This window comes from Argiope bruennichi, chromosome 2, assembly GCF_947563725.1.
Source record: "Argiope bruennichi chromosome 2, qqArgBrue1.1, whole genome shotgun sequence".
Taxonomy (NCBI): Eukaryota; Metazoa; Arthropoda; class Arachnida; order Araneae; family Araneidae; genus Argiope; species Argiope bruennichi.
Window position 1 is genome coordinate 22,357,259 of NC_079152.1, and position 17,198 is coordinate 22,374,456.

Below are 17,198 nucleotides of genomic sequence, written 5' to 3' on the forward strand. Positions count from 1 at the left end.
AAAACTTCAAAATGATGCACCTTTTTGAATGGTACCTGAGAGGAGACATTCAAGTACAAAGGGTTTAATAGAAAGGTTTCTTTATAAAAATGAACATTTGCTCCAATACTATTAAGCAGATGCATGGAAACCGGTCACTCTGGAATCATAATAGATAATTAAAAACATATACATAAATTTAATAAAATAAAAAAGCATATTTATCTAAATAAATAATTAAGGTGTTAAAAATGTACTGGAATGTGAAACTAAATTTGCCATTATATTAAAAGAGGGATTTTCTAATATATACTGCCGCGAAATGACTAAATTTCCGTCTGCCATAAACGAAAAAAACATGAAGAGATTATTATCGAAAAAAAATTCATCTCAGAGTTTTAGATAAATCTGAGTTTTGCATCTCCCTGAATCTGGAAGCATCATTTCTGGAATTTATATGTCTGTGGACATGATTAAGCAAAAATGTATCAAGCCAGTTGGATGGAATTTGATATGCAGCCTTTATACCAAAACTGTAAATATATTTAATTTTGGATCTAATTTGTTAATCCTTATCCTTTTCTAATTTTGGATCTAATTTGTTAATCCTTATCCTTTTCTAATTTTGGATCTAATTTGTTAATCCTTATCCTTTTCTAATTTTGGATCTAATTTGTTAATCCTTATCCTTTTCTAATTTTGGATCTAATTTGTTAATCCTTATCCTTTTCTAATTTTGGATCTAATTTGTTAATCCTTATGCATATAAACTGTGCCGATGAAAAGTAGAAAGACCAATATATACCAAATTTGGCACACCATTTTATTACTATTATAGCTATCTAACGTATTTTAAACAAAATTCATCGAAAATTTTGTATTTATTAATTTGTCTATTCACGTGTTTGTGAATTTCATAACTGAAAAGGTAATCTGAGATTTTCGTTAATGATTGTTATATATGCATGTTGAGATAAAAATGTTAAAGCTTTAAATCGAAGAAATATATTCAATTATCTAATTGTTAAAGTGGAGTAATTCCCTTTTGTTTTGTTATAAAAAGAGTAAATGATTAGGTTTCTCGTGTTTAGCCGTTCTATATGAAAAAAGAATCCATATTTTAATTACGTTTTTAATTGTTTAATCAAAAAAATTATGAAATTTCGTTCAAACTTTTTTTCACAAAAAATACGTTTGAGGATAAGATTTCCGTTTCCTTGAAGTACATTGAATTGAAAGCAAAAGAAAGCTATAAAAATATTTCATAAAATAAATAATATTTGAGTTGAGGTAATATATAAGTTCAGAAACTAAAGAAAAAATAATATTAAGTTGAGATAATATATAAATTCAAAAGCTACATGCAAGATATTTTAGTATGGACCTTATTATCTTAAAATGCTGTAATTAAATGGAAAATATCTTGAATAGAACGCCGCCCGTATACGCCACACTGATGATGAATATATATACATATATATGCATTGTTATTTTATGTGCATGTATTGCCCTATTATTGGTGCATAAATACATGTATTTGCATATAAAAATATATGAACATGCATACCATCTTTATTTCGATTACTTCTTTGACTATATGTGTCGTCTTTTGAAGAAATACGAATTTTATTTAATGAATTTATTTATTTTGAGAATTGCAAAAACATTAAAAATTTAATAAGAAATTGTGCTCATAGTTCTGTAGCATACTGTATTAGTATTCCTTTTATCCAGATTTTTATGCTATACAAGTTAAAGTTATGGCATTTTTAGAACATAATTTGCAATTTTTGAATAATTTAGGAATAAACAAAAATATGCCTTATTTCAATTCACTGGTTTTTCCATTTTATGAATAAATTTCAGTTTTCCAGAGGGGGAAAGATGGGTTACTCATTAAATGGACTATGACTGAAGTAATTAAATCAATAAAATTTAAGCTATATGCAAGGTGGTCAGAATTAAAACATCTCTATTCTGAGCTCTCTGAGTCCCTTTACACTGAGTAGTTCGCTCTACAGAGAGTTCAGAGTAGGAGTGTTTAATTATTTAATTCTGATCACTTAGTATATATAATTATTTAAACGTTTCTGTCACTAACCCATGCTCAAACTACTAAGATGTAGTTTTTGCCACCCCCGCCCCCAAATATCAAAGACGTACGGAAGAAAGTCAAGCGGTTCCTGATATTCCAATATTTTCCGAATAAAAATATTTTAGTTCGACTATACCTCATTTGCTGCAGAAAACTTCATATTCCTTGTCTTCGATTCAATTTGACAAATGACATTTTTTCAGGCATTGCTTCTCCAAATTTCTTATCATTCAAATTTCGATTCTCGTTTCAATTATAATATTACTTATTGATAACCGCAGGTAAATATAACAGTAGAAATTAATGGCAGTATTTTTATTAGATAAATAAACTTATTAATTTGTTTAAAAACAATGAAAAGTCGTTGTTTAAGTATAATTAAAATACTAAAATAAAAATAACAAAAAAAGGTACCGTAATTCGAATTCTCGTCTTGACTTTGCTTTGGATCGGTAAATAATCTGTAAGTTAAAAAAATAGCCGTCATCTATTCAAACAGTTATTAAAATTTAAGAAAAAAAAATGAACCTATATAAAATTACCAACATTAGAAAGATAAAATTTGAGAAGTTAAGATGGTATAAAAATATTTCTTATGAGGTATTTTGCCTCCCTTAAAAAATTGCAAAGTTTGGGTTTATTTCTTGTTTATTGATTATTTAAGTTTTTCTGTTTGAAATTTATCAAACTACTGTTTTTCTTATCTAAAATAAAACACGTTTAAATTTGGCCCAATTGTTTAGGAGAGCAAACTTAACCCTTTCTAGGGCCGTGGGAAGTATGCTTCCCACCAAATTTATCAATCTTTGTATGAAATTATGTAGGTTGGCATAAGTTCAGACAAATTTTTTTAGTAAGTCAGAAACTTAGATGCTTCAGTTCTTTATCTCACACAAAATGATGTGTCTTGATTTGTTACTTCGTTATTAATTAACCAAATTAATTAATTAATCAAATTAAATTTATCTAATAAGCTAAATGAATCCCTTTCCTTATTCTAATTTTAAGCCTAAAAATATTTTAACATAATATGACTAGAAAAAAAATGGCCCTTTAAAGGCTTAATCGTAACGATTTTTATTTATAATACGGTAGAAAAATGTTTATGTAAAAATAAGCGTTATTTAAACTGACACAATACATAACGTGTCAATTTACTTGGTATAAGTTATTTCACAACAAAATAAAATTATATTGTTCTCCTTATTTCACCGTAATTGATCTATTTCTATTATGTTTAAGAAAAGAAAAATTGCACCTGTCATTTAGCTATATTTTATTACTTCCAAAGTGAATCATTGTTAATATCTTAATAATGTCTTTCTTGAGCTTTGAAAAATAAATCTATAAAATCTGTAACATCAGGTTCTGAAATTCCTAGTAAAGAAAAACAAATTGAGGTCTTCATAAAAACATCGAAGCATGAGAATGTTTCCGACATGATATATTCTGTCCTGAGCTCAAGAAATTTCATTACATAACTCGTCGTATTTTGGGCAGAGCGATTTTTTACGTTACGTCATTTACAGAACGATCACATTATCATGTTAGCTAAAGCGAAAGTGATTTCTTTTGGAATGAATCATCAAAGAAGATATTTTTTAATCTAACTTTCATTTTATCAAAAGCGCAAAACCGAAAGATTAAATAGGCAATATTTACACGACGCAATTTACAGAAAGAATGTAATCCTTTATCATGTCAACGAAAGTGAAAGTGGAAGTGAACTTCTGTTTTAGAACTATGTCCAAAGAAAGCATTTTTTTTAAGTATAGCTTTAATATTGAAAGAAAAGTGATCGTAAGATTTGAGAAAGTAATAAAAATGATTTGAATTTCTTTATAAACATAAAAAAAAAAATCATAGATTCTGTTTAAAAATAATTTTGAAAGATTGGTGAAGAAAATTGTTTGGTAGCGAAATTGTTGTGATTAATTCATTACTTGCAGTTTTTTTTTTTTTTTGAAATTCTAGACTGAATACGTTATATATATATGCATAAAAAGTTGTTCTAACTTCTAATTATATATTTTATTTTGAAAATATTTGGTATTTTTGAAAAAGGGTATTGTTTTAATCATTTCAATAAAAAATAAAAGACTGAGCAAATAACAAATTGTTACTATAACCTCTCAATTATATATTGTTACGAAATTTCCCGGGGTTCGTTTAGATAGTGGGAGTTATATGGTGTGAAGAACGCTCAATCACCAGGCGGCAGTAGACAATAAAACAACGACGTTTATTTACACGAAGGCACACAGGACAACACAAAGACTACAACTATATACAGCACAGAAGATGATTATCTTCAGCCGAGACGTGCAGCATACAACAGCATACACAGCAGCGTACAAGACTCTCTACTGCAGACAGTAGCGCACAGCTTAGTTCAGCACTAGCTTCACTCCGTCGCTGCTCCGCTTCACTCTGGAAGGCCAGTTCTTTACCGTCGATCCCGACTACTCTTCTCTGTCCACCACTGGTTCGCAACTCAATTCACCGTCGACTCCCCGGCAGCTGCAGCTCCTTTTATAGGTCTCAGGAGGCGGGGCTAGAAGCTTCTCAACCAATCAGGAACGTTCGAGGCACATCTCCGTTCCTACTGGACGGATCGGGAAAATTCTCGATGTTTCGGGTATAATCTATTTTGGCGCCAAATGCTCGCCAAGCTCTGGGAAATTCTATGGAACCAACTATGCTGGGAAGCAGCATCACAGTTTCGTAACAATATTTATATATAGTGTTTCATGATAATAGAAAAAAACAACAACCCAAAATATAATGCTTCAAATATGACAATTCTGCTCCGTTCAACTTCAAAGAATTTCAAATTTGTTATAAAGAAACTTTACACACACTATACACTCGAAGAAGAATACACAATAAAGACAGAATACACACTTTCTGCTATAAATAATATTGACTGATTAGAATGAAACTTAACTGTTAGACCTGCGAAAAAATATTTTTGACCCCGATTGGTGTATGTAAAATTCTAAAATCCCCAAATGGGTATCGTTGCAGCTAATGGGTAATGCAGCCATTGTTTTGAATTTAAAATGGTGAAAAAAAATAGTTCTCATGATCTAATATACCCAAAGTTATTGAGAGAAAACGTTGAAAGAGCTCTATTATTTTAATTAATTAGGAATGTAATTAATATTTTGTTGAATTCCTTCTTAACGAGAACCTACTGGGCAGGAAATAACTATGTACCAAATTTGATCACTCTAGGCGCATAATCTGCCCTCCAAAGCGTAGCATTTTTTTTTTGGGGGGGGAATGCAGTTTATAGAAAGAATGCAGGCCGGAAAATATAATGATAAAAAAGAAATCACGGAATAATGTCTTATTGAAATATGTACTCACTTGACTCTCATCATAATAGAGAAATATATTTTGGATACAATTGAGCCACTGATGAATATCGAGGTATTACGATTTTCGCGTCAATTGTACAGCATTTAAAAATATCCAGAAAGACTGAAGTTTCAAAAGCAATTGTTAAAATAAAATTTTGTTAAAAAATCTTTAATTTGTTTAAAATTAAGCCTTTTTATTTAACCTTAAAATTTAAGTTTATGAATTTAAAACTTAATCGTTTCATTTCATTCACCGTATGTTCGTGAAATGTTCGCAAATCTTTAAAATTCACGCCAAATGAAAACAATTTTATAAGCCAAATGTTAATGTAATTTAAATAGACATATTTGGCGAGATGAAAAACTATATCTTGGCGTTCGCACTGTTTTACATATCGATTAAATATTGCAATCGATATAGTGTTAAAGAACTTCATAAATATTCACTTGAATTTATCTGAATTTAGTTTTTATTAGAATGCAGTTTCAAGTAGCAGTTTATATTAAGATATGCACACATATTAATCCATCAATTATTATTTCAAAAGTTTATTAAGTGTTTAAGATCACTTTTCGTTGACTTCTCATGAAATTTATTATCCTAAAGTTGTCAGAATTAATTTCATATTTCTCCCACTACCAAACGTATGTTATCATGCTGTAGTGAGGGAACTGATTAATTTAATATTAATTAACTAATTGTTATTCAAATCAGAATTGAATGTTCTAGAACAATTTAAAGGGCTTAATATACGAATTTCCAAATTGTACAATGTAAAATTATACTTACTTTGCCTTTTCTTTTACATACATATGTATAGAATAAATAAATGAAGGTGGAGCCACAGTGTTCAACAGGAGCAACAGTTGTTATACAAGTACCTACCAAAGTTTTTAGATTTCACATTAAATTGAGAACGTCGATTGTTGTTGTAACTACTACCTTCAACAAACTTCTGACAGAATAACGTTAAGAATAAAGCAGGAAAGTTAGTTATCAAAAGATATTTTTATTTTCAATGCTCAAAATGCTCTCCGTCAAACAGAATGCACATTTAGAATCTGTTTTTGGATCTTTACTCCGATTGTCGTGCGTTGTTACGTCATAGGTTTAGAAAACTGCGACCAAACAGATACGTTTTTTACGTTTGTTATTGCGCTTAAAGTGCGCTTTTCTTACTAACTCAAAGATGCTCTACAATTTTGTTATTGACATCCCTCCACCCCATCTTGTACATTTTTGAGAAAAGAACACTATTTTCATTGTTTGACGCAGTTGGCGCTGTAACCGATTTTATAGTATAAAAGCATGGCCACTTTACTGTAACTTAACACCGTGGTTTAATAATAGTTGTCGTCATTGTTCTGAAATTAAATGAATGCGCCAACTGCGCCTGTCATATGCGCCAACTGCGCCTGTTGAGCGCTAACATATATGACATACAGATAGATACAGACATACATGCACACATATATTCATCTTTAATATAAATAGAAACTATACAGTATATATGCAAGTCCTTCTATGCTGCATTAATTTCATTGAAATTAGTTTCATTAGTAATGAAGTTAGTTGTTCGTTTAATTTGGTTTAGTTATATTAAAGTCCGGTTTTAAAGCAGCACTAGGGATATTTTGGGACGGACTTCGTAATTTTAATACGAGGTCAGATGACGAGGACGACACTTGAACTGGCACCCCCTCTCCAAATTTCCACACCACACCAGCGGGAGGACGTTTGGATCCGGTGGATTTAAAGTGCACCTGACCCGCTTACACGACGATTCTTCGGTGGAATCAGGTCTCGAATCTGAATACCTGCAGTTCCAAAGCCGAGACCTTGCCACAGCGAATAATGAAATGAATTCATTAGAGGCTTCGATATTTGTTGCAGCATCATCACAATCTGGAACTTTAACATTTCCCCCCTCAATATCGTGTTCTATTATTAATTTTGCTTACTAATTTTAGTATTGATGACAATTTATCTTTCCCAGAGCCACTTTCGGAAGTACATCCAAAATATCTTGAATCTGGTTCTGTATCTATGCATATTTATTTTTATCCTGATAAATTTATCAATTACGATTTCTTTACTTATTTTTCCTCTTTTATGTCCATAAAAATAAAGCGAATTATTACTGAGGTGCGCGTTTAACTAAGTACATTGACAATATTTCATCCGTTCATGAAAAATCAGCGATTTTTTAAAAATTATTATTAATTCTGACTGATTTTCTAGCATTACATCACGTAAATACTGAAAAACTGCATTTGTTAATTGAGCTTTTGCTTTTCTGGCAGTGCGTGTTTCCCTGATATACGGTTTTTTTTTTGTTTCCGTAGTGACAGAATTTACTACAAAAGAAACATTTTCACCATTCGAACTCTCGTGACATTCAGTCACTTTCTACAAAGTTGCTTTCGTGTCTCAAATTCAGTTTTTTTTTGTTTGGCGACTTCTTTTAACTCGAGTAACAGAAACTCTGACTCACTTTCATAATGACATTGCGACGAATCACGTGATTCCCATGACGTTTTGCGCTTGCCACCTGTTTTGAAAGTTGCGTAAAGGCGACATGTGAATGTACGCTTTCGCTATATTCTTCACAACACTATATTTCCGCTCTTTCAGAGTTTGTTCTTTTATTAAGCTCGTGAATAAAAAAATTGATATTAACCAGAAAGTTCCATTTAAAATATTAAAGTTTTCATGCAGATTCTAGGAGACATGAATTTTACGTGAAAGACATAATTCTTTTTTTACAGATAACTGAAATTCTAAAGTTTATAGTTTGTCACTTGAAATAATAATAATAATAATATTTTTAATTTATACTTTTTTTTAAATTGAAGATCTGCAGTTTTCACACACACACACCCCACAGAAAAAAATCAAATAAATAAAACTTAGAGAAACTGAAACTCGAACCATTCCGGAAGACTTAAATATTTCTCAACTTCACTAAAACTTTTTTTGGTAAATATATGACCATACAGACAACTTTTTATCGATTTGAAATTTTGAATTCCAAAAATATTTTTTTCGTCGTACTTAATATTCTGTATTTTATTATCATTTATTGTCCATTTTATTGTAATTATTAATTCACTGAATATAATTTAAATCTGTTTTACTTATTGTTGAATTGAGGAAGAGCTCATTTCATTTTGTCTTCCATTTAAAACAGGAGACAGATTGCTTTCGCTTGCATTATATCTGCATCCGTTGGATGACGTCATAATCGGTCGTTGCTCATAGATATTTTCCGTTCTATCCTTAACCTTGGATTTTGTTGAGACGTCACGAAATTCTATTTCGAACCGGAAATGCTGTCTTTAAAGATTAGACACAGACTATTTATAATCAAATAGATCGCATATGTTTAAGCAAGATTTATTTTTTTCATAGAACTTATCAATATAACCTCTGCGACATACTCATAATTGGCGAATTAAATGAAAAATGTAAATTAATTCTCTATTTTATGTTTGTTTCAATTCTTATTGACGATGAAAATTGAAATGGAACATGACCTCCTAAAAAAACACAGCAAGAGGGGTCACTTGAAACTTTCTCATGTACTCATGTCACAAGTTCTCAGATTTTTATTTTCAGAGCTTTACACATCGGCGTTTTGGGCTACACTGCATAATGAAGAACATCGAATGTCCATTTTGGACACATTTTGGCCGAAAGGTGGAAACCAAGATTTGACATATAATTTTAATAAAAAGATGGGATACCAGATTTTATTTATCGAAGTCATTCCGTTTTTGAGTTATAGCCTCTACATGTGTGCAAACAGATCTCGGTACAAATTGCTGTTTACATCATCTTATCAAACAAAAATAGATTGATCTCGATATGCGGTTAATCCGTTAACAGTTTCGTTCCAAATATAATATAGATCTATGTTTTAGAAGCTAAAACTGGAAACAAAATTTTTGTTCATCTAAATCTTATGTTTTGTAGTTAACTTGTTCATTTTAAAACGAACAGAAAATTTCCTCTGAATGTATTTCAATCAAAATATCAAGCAGCGGTATTAAGTTCGTCATCAAAACACTTCAAAACCCTCTAATCAAGATAAAGAACTGATGCACTGTCTGGTGGGTTGCTATCAATACGACAAAACCAACGCATTTTTTTTTTGAAAAGGTTTTTCTAACAAGGTACTGTGTCCTTTTACCTTTTTTTTGAAAACCCAGCACGGGAAAAAGAAATGAAGTACCTTGAATTAATACTTGACAGCAAATTTACTTTCAAATTACATGCCAAGTACAATTGTGGCAAATTTTGTAATAAAGTACACCTTATTATATCACTTATTGGCAGATATTCCTTACTTTCACTTAATAAAAAATCCTACTTCATAACTCGATTCTTAGACTTACCCTTACTTAAGCAGCGCAAATCTGGGGTCCCGCAGTGAAAATCCATCACAAAAATAAATAAATAAATAAAAATTAAACATTAAACATTATAAAAACAAATCTATTTAGTAGAATAAGGATGAAAACCCCTTGGTTTGTTCGGAATTCGATCATCCACAAAGATCGATTCGATTTTTATTCGCTTCGATATTTGATTTTTTTAATATATTGGTATTATATTAAAAAAAACTCAACTATTTTAATATATTGTACAGCACAAGGGACTTTTATGGGAGAGTCTAAAAATAAGTACTTTGTTTGTACTGAGTACTTTGTTTTTTCACAGATTTTGCTTGAGATCGACAATTTTTATGGATAGTATCTTTATTAGTAAGTGCTCGAGGAAGCCATTACCGTTGTTTTAGAAGGCCGCGGTGGCCTGGTGGTAAGGTCTCGGCTTCGGAACCGGAGGGTTTCTGGTTCGAGACCCGATTTCACCGAAGAACCGTCGTGTAAGGGGGTCTGTTGCACGTTAAATCCGTCCTGACCAAACGTCCTCCCGCTGGTATGGTGTGGTGTGGAGAGGGGGGTGCAAGCTCAGGTGTCGTCCTCGTTTCATCTGACCGCGGTTCAAAATTACGAGGTCCGTCCCAAAATAGCCTTAGTGTTGCTTCAAACGGGACGTTAATATAACTAAACTAAACTAAACTACCGTTGTTTTAAATTAGCTCTTAAAAAGAAATTTTCATATATCTCATCTCATGTTCCGTATGCATCGTATGTTTGGCACAATATTCCCAAAAATAATTTTTGCACCACGAAATTTCAAGAGCATTCACTGACTAATTCATATGTCTTCCTCTTGTCCTACTGTGGTGTGTATTAAATCTTTCTTTAGGACAAATAAAATGAACTCTTGCACAATGTTTAATAATTATTTCGAAAAATTTGGAGTTAAATTAAATTACCTTTAGTTTTTTCCTCATGATTATGACTTGTTTAAGTTTTATCAAAAACGGTAGAAACTATTCAGCAGTTTTTTCTTTTATTTTCTTATTTTATTCTTTCTATTATCAAGAGAAAGACGTGATGATTATGAAACATCTTTTTCTTTGTAATCTTTTTGCTGATTTATCTTATGTTGTTCGAATGTACTTAATATCTAATTCTGCTGAATTATACTTAAATACCTAATTTTTATAAAGAAAAATAATTTTAAAATATTCTACAAAATTTTTTATTGTGGGAAATGTTACTAAATTAAATTAAGTTAACATTTAAGCCATTCGATTTCTTTTAGGAGCGACCTAAACCAAAAATTTCCCCTTAAATCATAATTTTTAAAGAATGATATAAAATATTGTTGTTGATTATGGCCCTTGTCATATTCAAGCCCGCAGACGAAATCAGCTATTTTAAGCCAAATTTTAGCATCTCTTATTTCAGTAGCGCCATCTAGGGCAAGAACACATCTTAGCTACTCACGCGTCTCAGACCTCTTCACGGGGAGGACTTCATTCACTGATCGTGATTTAGATATTCATCAGAGAACGATGACTTCTGATCCACTACCCCCAGTGATATTGTCTCAACTTGCAGGCCTTTGTGACTAAGAGGGTTTTATGTCCTGCATCAGCCACCATGTACACGGAGAGTCTTCGGCCGGCGGGGCTCGAACTAACAATCCAAGGGATGTGAATCCAACGTCCTACCAATCAGGTTATCCCGGCTTTTATAATATGAAATAAAATTATGAAACATTACGAGTGCTCAACTCGGAAGCAAATAGTTGATTTAAAATGCTTGTAATATTTTATTCAGTGAGAAGAACAATACTAAAGATTGAATAGATTTTTTTCTCTTCGTGGAAACACAATTTTTATTGTAAAAAATTAATTATTTAATAACTTATCACAAAACTATCATTAAATCCTTTCTTTTGCTTCATGTGAACAAAATTCCAAGAAAGTCTATTCGAAAATGTAGAATTCTATAGAATCCAAGTCATTTATGCATTTAAAATTACTTTTTCTCCTGGCCATTGCTACGTTGCAAACAGCAGCTCTTTTTATATCATGCTTTTTATTGACGCGATCTGAAGTACTGATCTCTTTTTTTTTAGGATGAGGGGCAGAGGAGGCGGCCTGCCTGAACATTAAAACGCAGCCTGAGGCCAATTCTTTTCTCCACTTAATAGGAATAAGATTCAACAAACATGAATGGTCATATACACGGATTAGGATCATTTAAAATTTATGAAAATTAAATAAAATATTGTTTATTAATTCATTGGAAAGATAATGGCTTTAATTTTAAGATGTATATTTATCCTTTTCCATGCGATAATTATTTTAGAAGTTTTTGCAGAAAAAGGAATTTTATTCTTTATGAAAATTAAGATTTTTAAAAGCTGCATACAACTAGGTTATCCTTGAAATGGTACGTGCAATTTTCAGGCCATTACTGTTTGCAGTTTCGGTGAAATTCTTGTCATAAATGAATTGATATGAATTTAATACTTTATATTATGGATTTACTTTCCCATAATCATTCAATTCTTCCGCATTTTTCAATTAAGAATTTCTGAAAATTGCTTTTCTCCATGTTTACTCCATGTGATGTAATAATTGGGTGCTTTGTAATTTAATGTATAAAAAAATAGATTTTCAAAGCTGTATTACTGAAAGTAAAATTGTTTTTACTGTTAGTTTTACAAACAATGTAACAGTTGCATTACTCTATCTTCTCTTTTGGATAATAGATGGCGTTGCCTGATTAGGTACGCATCCCACAGTGCACTGCGATTGTAATTATAATGAGATGAGATGCTGTTCTGGTAAGGTGTGCGCACGTTAATGTCTTGTCTTTCGTGTTTGTGTTTGTTTTGTGTGAAATGTGATCATTAAAGAAATGTTCCCGAAAACATACGTCCTCTTGCTTCCCCTGCATAATGATCTTCATTCCACCACAGCAATGATTAATTTTCAACTTGTCGCCGCATTCAGAATTTAATGACATCAAGTAACAGGAATTCTTTCTTTTCCAGATCGACCTGGAAGACGTAAAAGAAGCTTATCTGAAGCTATTCAGAAAAGACCTGGCCGAGGACGTAGCCGAAGACACGAGCGGAGACTACAGAAAGGCACTTCTTAGGATCCTACAGCCATGAAATGCAGCGTTTCACACTTCTCTTTGATTTCAGTTTCAATAAAGGTTTTGCTGTTAGTTTGCATTTTGAAAAAAAGGCTCCTTGTTTTCTCTTTATACAAATAATTTTTATTTAATGTGATTTATTTTATATTTATAAGGAGGCAATTTTATAATTGATTTGACGTTGATGATCATGATGTGGTAGATGATTAAATAAATATTTGGGTACTTTCGGCAGAAGTTAATTAGGAAATTTGTTTGTATATAATTCATCATTAATTTAGTAACTATTAAAAGCAAGTATACTTTCTGGGGATGTTTTGTATTAAACAAAATGATCAGGATCGAATTATTCAAAAGAAAAAGCATGTAATTGTCAAAGCACCCCATCACTTTAAATTGTCTCAAGCCTCTAGACTTTCTTTGCGATATTTTGAAAGTTATTTAATTCTTGCTTTCAATTAATTATAAAAGGTCTGCAAGTTAACTATAAGGGTCTATTTAACATGATGTATGCAATTTTATAGTCGATTTGACGCTGATGATCATGATGTGGTAGTTTATTCAATATTTAGGTACTTTCCTCAACAATCTGATGCGTTGAATTATGAAATTTGTTTTTGTGTAATACCTCATTAATTTAGCAACTATTAAAAGCGAGTATACGTTATTCGGTTATTTTGTGATAAAAATGATCAGGACCGGATTAGTCAAATAAAAAGAGCTGGTAATTTTCCAGGCTCCCCACAACTTTAAATGGCCACAAGCCCTCTAGACTTTTTTTGCGATATTTTGAAAGTTATTTAATTCTTTCCTTTCAGTTAATTATAAAGGGTCTGCAAGCGAATTTATTCAATTGAAAATTGAGTATTGTTTTAATTAATTTTGGAATTTCATACTGGCAACATACTCAATTAACGACTGCTTGCGAGTTTTATATAATGTTATTTTATAATTCTAAAAAATGTATTCAATTTTTTTAAATGTTCAGTCCTATTATTTAAATTGAGTTAAGAAAAGTTTCATCTTTTTTTAATGATTTTTAAAGTTCTGTTTTGCATTTTTTATAAGGAAATATATTGAAATCATTTAGAATTTCATTTGCACTTAAACGTTTTTCTTTTCTTTTTTTTAATTATTTTACTTAAAACTACTTATATAAAATTAAATTAAAATCGAGATAAAAAAAATTGTTTTTCAAAGTTTAAGGGGAAAGGGTGCTCCGAAGTTTACATTGCCCGAGTCCCTTAGAAAATTTAATCCGGTCTTGAAAATGGTCACGGTCACTCGGTCGACTGAAACTTTGAACTGATAATACTTTTATTCAATACAGCAGCTGGTAATTAAGCATATTTCATAATTTTTCTAATTGAATCTATATTAAATAGTTTAATATTTTTATTAATTTTTATTTTCTAAATCATGATAATTTTGATACTTAATTATAATGTAATAGGAATGCATATGAGATAGCTAACAATTCTTAATGCTAATTTGATCATTGAAAAAGATATGGCGGAATTGTACGCGATTACGATTTTCGTGGCCAAATTTATTAAAAGCTTGTCACCTTAATTTTAAATTAGTTTCTCTTCCAGATTTTGATAGATTTGAAAACTTTCAAATGCAATATTAAATGAAGTATGGCACACAAAAATTAGAAAAATAATAAGGTATTAAAAATTTTATCTTAAGCAAGCTTTTGTAATGAATATGACGGCTGAAGAAATTGTAGAATCAATAACAAACAATCCAAAATTATGAAACCTTTCATCTTTCTTAATAATATTAATACAATTTCCAAATAGAACGTTAATACAATAATCATTTATTTAGTCTGTCCACTTATAATGAAAATTGAAAGATAATTAACCAAGTTGAAAGAATTTAGTATAACAAAAAGGCATCCGTAATACATCGCAATACTAAAGGAAACAATTTTTTATTATTTATCGATAACGCTTTAACTATAAAAGAGACAATATTATAACAGAAACAAAACACCTAATCTCCACCTCTTTGGAACTAAACAAAAAAAAACCCTACAACATAATAATTTTTATGGCTATATTAATTTCTTTTGCTTACATATGGCCAGACTGCATAAGGCATTGCATTCTGGAAGCAACAATTTTTATAACATGCAATTTATAAAATGTGTATCTGTCTCTCTAAAGTATTATTATATATCGGTATCTAATATCTGGCTATCTAAAATAGTTTCTTTTTCACATGACAATTTTTCATATCATGCAATTTTCTTATGGTATGTCGTTATAAAAATCATTATAACGGCATTATCATTTATTATTTATCATTTTATCATTATCATATTAAAATTTGGAATGCTTTTTCGGACCGGATTAAGTAGTTTAGGAATTCTTCAGTTATAGAAGTTTGGGAAATCCATTCTAAATTCCCATCTTCTTTTTTAATAGAATTGCATTTAATTTCTACATAAATAATTTTTAAGCAACAAATAAAATGACAAACTGAACCAATTAAAATATTTAATCTTGGGTACCTTCAAGGCAGTTGACGTCGATATCTAACGTATGAAAAACACCTTAAATTTTAATGCAAAGTAATTTTACAGATTTGTGGGATGTTTTGTGGAGTACTTGAACTCTAAGTTCTTCATCACTGGACATAATAACTGGATAAGATAATGACATGACAAAGAAACTACAAAGTGAGTCGCTGTAAGATAATAATTTTTATTTTTATTTTAAATGAAAAAAATATATATTACATTTTTTATGCAAAATTTACCCGAACTGTTGACTTAGTCAATTAATCAGATATGAAAACAACTCATCAAACTGGAAGAGAACATATATATAGTATTAATTTAATCTTAATTTAGTTTAATTAATTTAAGATAGAATTAATTAAATCTTAATTATCTTAAATTAGTTTATGATACTTTTCTGAAATTCTCTCCTACTTCCTAATCCAATTCCTATTTTTTTAATTTTATTATTTCTAACACGCACTCTAAAAAATTGCTGGGTCGGTAAATTCAGTATCACGAGAGCAAGAATAAAAATCCTTAACACGTATGCATTCCTTTTGAAGATACCTAAAATTCCCTTTCCTAAGTCGATATGTGTCAAGAAATCCTTATAAGTATCTCATAGTAAAATCATTCAAGGGAAAAATTTCTGGCACTTTGCTCTAACTCATACAACTTTGAAGTGTTGCCAAGATTTGCTTTGCTTTTAGAATTAATTCTGAACTCTTTTAAAGCCCTACTTTCAATATATTTTCAAGAATGACGAAAAAATGGCCAACGAAAATAAAATGATGGAAATTGTCAAACAATTCCTAGCGTTTCTGAATATATGTCTCGCGTTTACAGTTTCTCATTAATAGCAAACCTAAAATAATTATCAAAGCGTTAATACTGCATCTTCATCTATTTAATAAATTTCTTTACATTTTTTTCTTTGAATTTAACATTAATATGACATAAAATTTTAAATGCTATCTTTCTAAAAGTTATTTTTAAATGACAATAATATATGATATTTTAAGGGATGAAGTATCAAAAGACGAAGTAAATAAACGCCTACTGACCCTAGAACATTCAATGGATCTAGGGATTGCAATACCGGTATACCGGGATACCGAATACCGGTATTTTGAGCCATTTGTACAATTTTGTAATACCGGTATTCACAAGTTTAAATACCGGTTTTTCGGTATTTACTAGAAATTTTTAAAATTGTCCCCACTATATGTTCAGGGATCGCCAACATAGCAAAACAGTATACGTTTTTGTTTTTATGTCTCCCTAATGGACAAAATTAATTAATTAATGGCTTAATTAATTGCTTAAATCTAAATTAGCGAAACATGGATTATCCCTGAAAGAAGAAATTGTATCCATAATGACTGATGGATCAAAAAAGTTGATTGGTGCAAATCAGCAATTGTGCTATGCTCATGGAATTCAGTTAGGTGTAATAGATGTATTATACCAAAAAAATTAAGAACAGAAGAAACCAAACACTGTGGATATAGAAACTTCGTATTCTGACTTTGAAGAGAGTGATATTGACAATGTAGATAATGACAATGTAGATAATGACAATGTAATTGTTGAAGAAGATATTGCTAATGAGGATGAAATATTAACCCATCTAGAATTGCTTCCTATAATTTATAAAAATTGTTAAGATATTTAAACATTCCTCTATAAAAGATGACATATTACTAACATACATATT

The 17,198-nt window shown here is 30.4% G+C and overlaps 2 protein-coding genes across 2 annotated transcripts in view; one reads left to right on the plus strand and one right to left on the minus strand.

Moving 5' to 3' along the window:
• The window catches only part of LOC129961599 (condensin-2 complex subunit G2-like), a 131,737-nt gene extending 125,282 nt beyond the window's left edge, over positions 1 to 6,455 (minus strand). Inside the window, exon 1 of the mRNA XM_056075104.1 lies at positions 6,230 to 6,455. The gene's annotated coding sequence lies outside the window, so the exon portion shown is untranslated. The remainder of the gene's footprint in view (positions 1 to 6,229) is intronic.
• The window catches only part of LOC129961600 (annexin A7-like), a 76,022-nt gene extending 62,972 nt beyond the window's left edge, over positions 1 to 13,050 (plus strand). Inside the window, exon 10 of the mRNA XM_056075105.1 lies at positions 12,863 to 13,050. Coding sequence (XP_055931080.1) covers positions 12,863 to 12,985 — 123 coding nt within the window. The 3' untranslated portion in view covers positions 12,986 to 13,050. The remainder of the gene's footprint in view (positions 1 to 12,862) is intronic.
• The last annotated feature ends 4,148 nt before the right edge of the window (positions 13,051 to 17,198 follow it).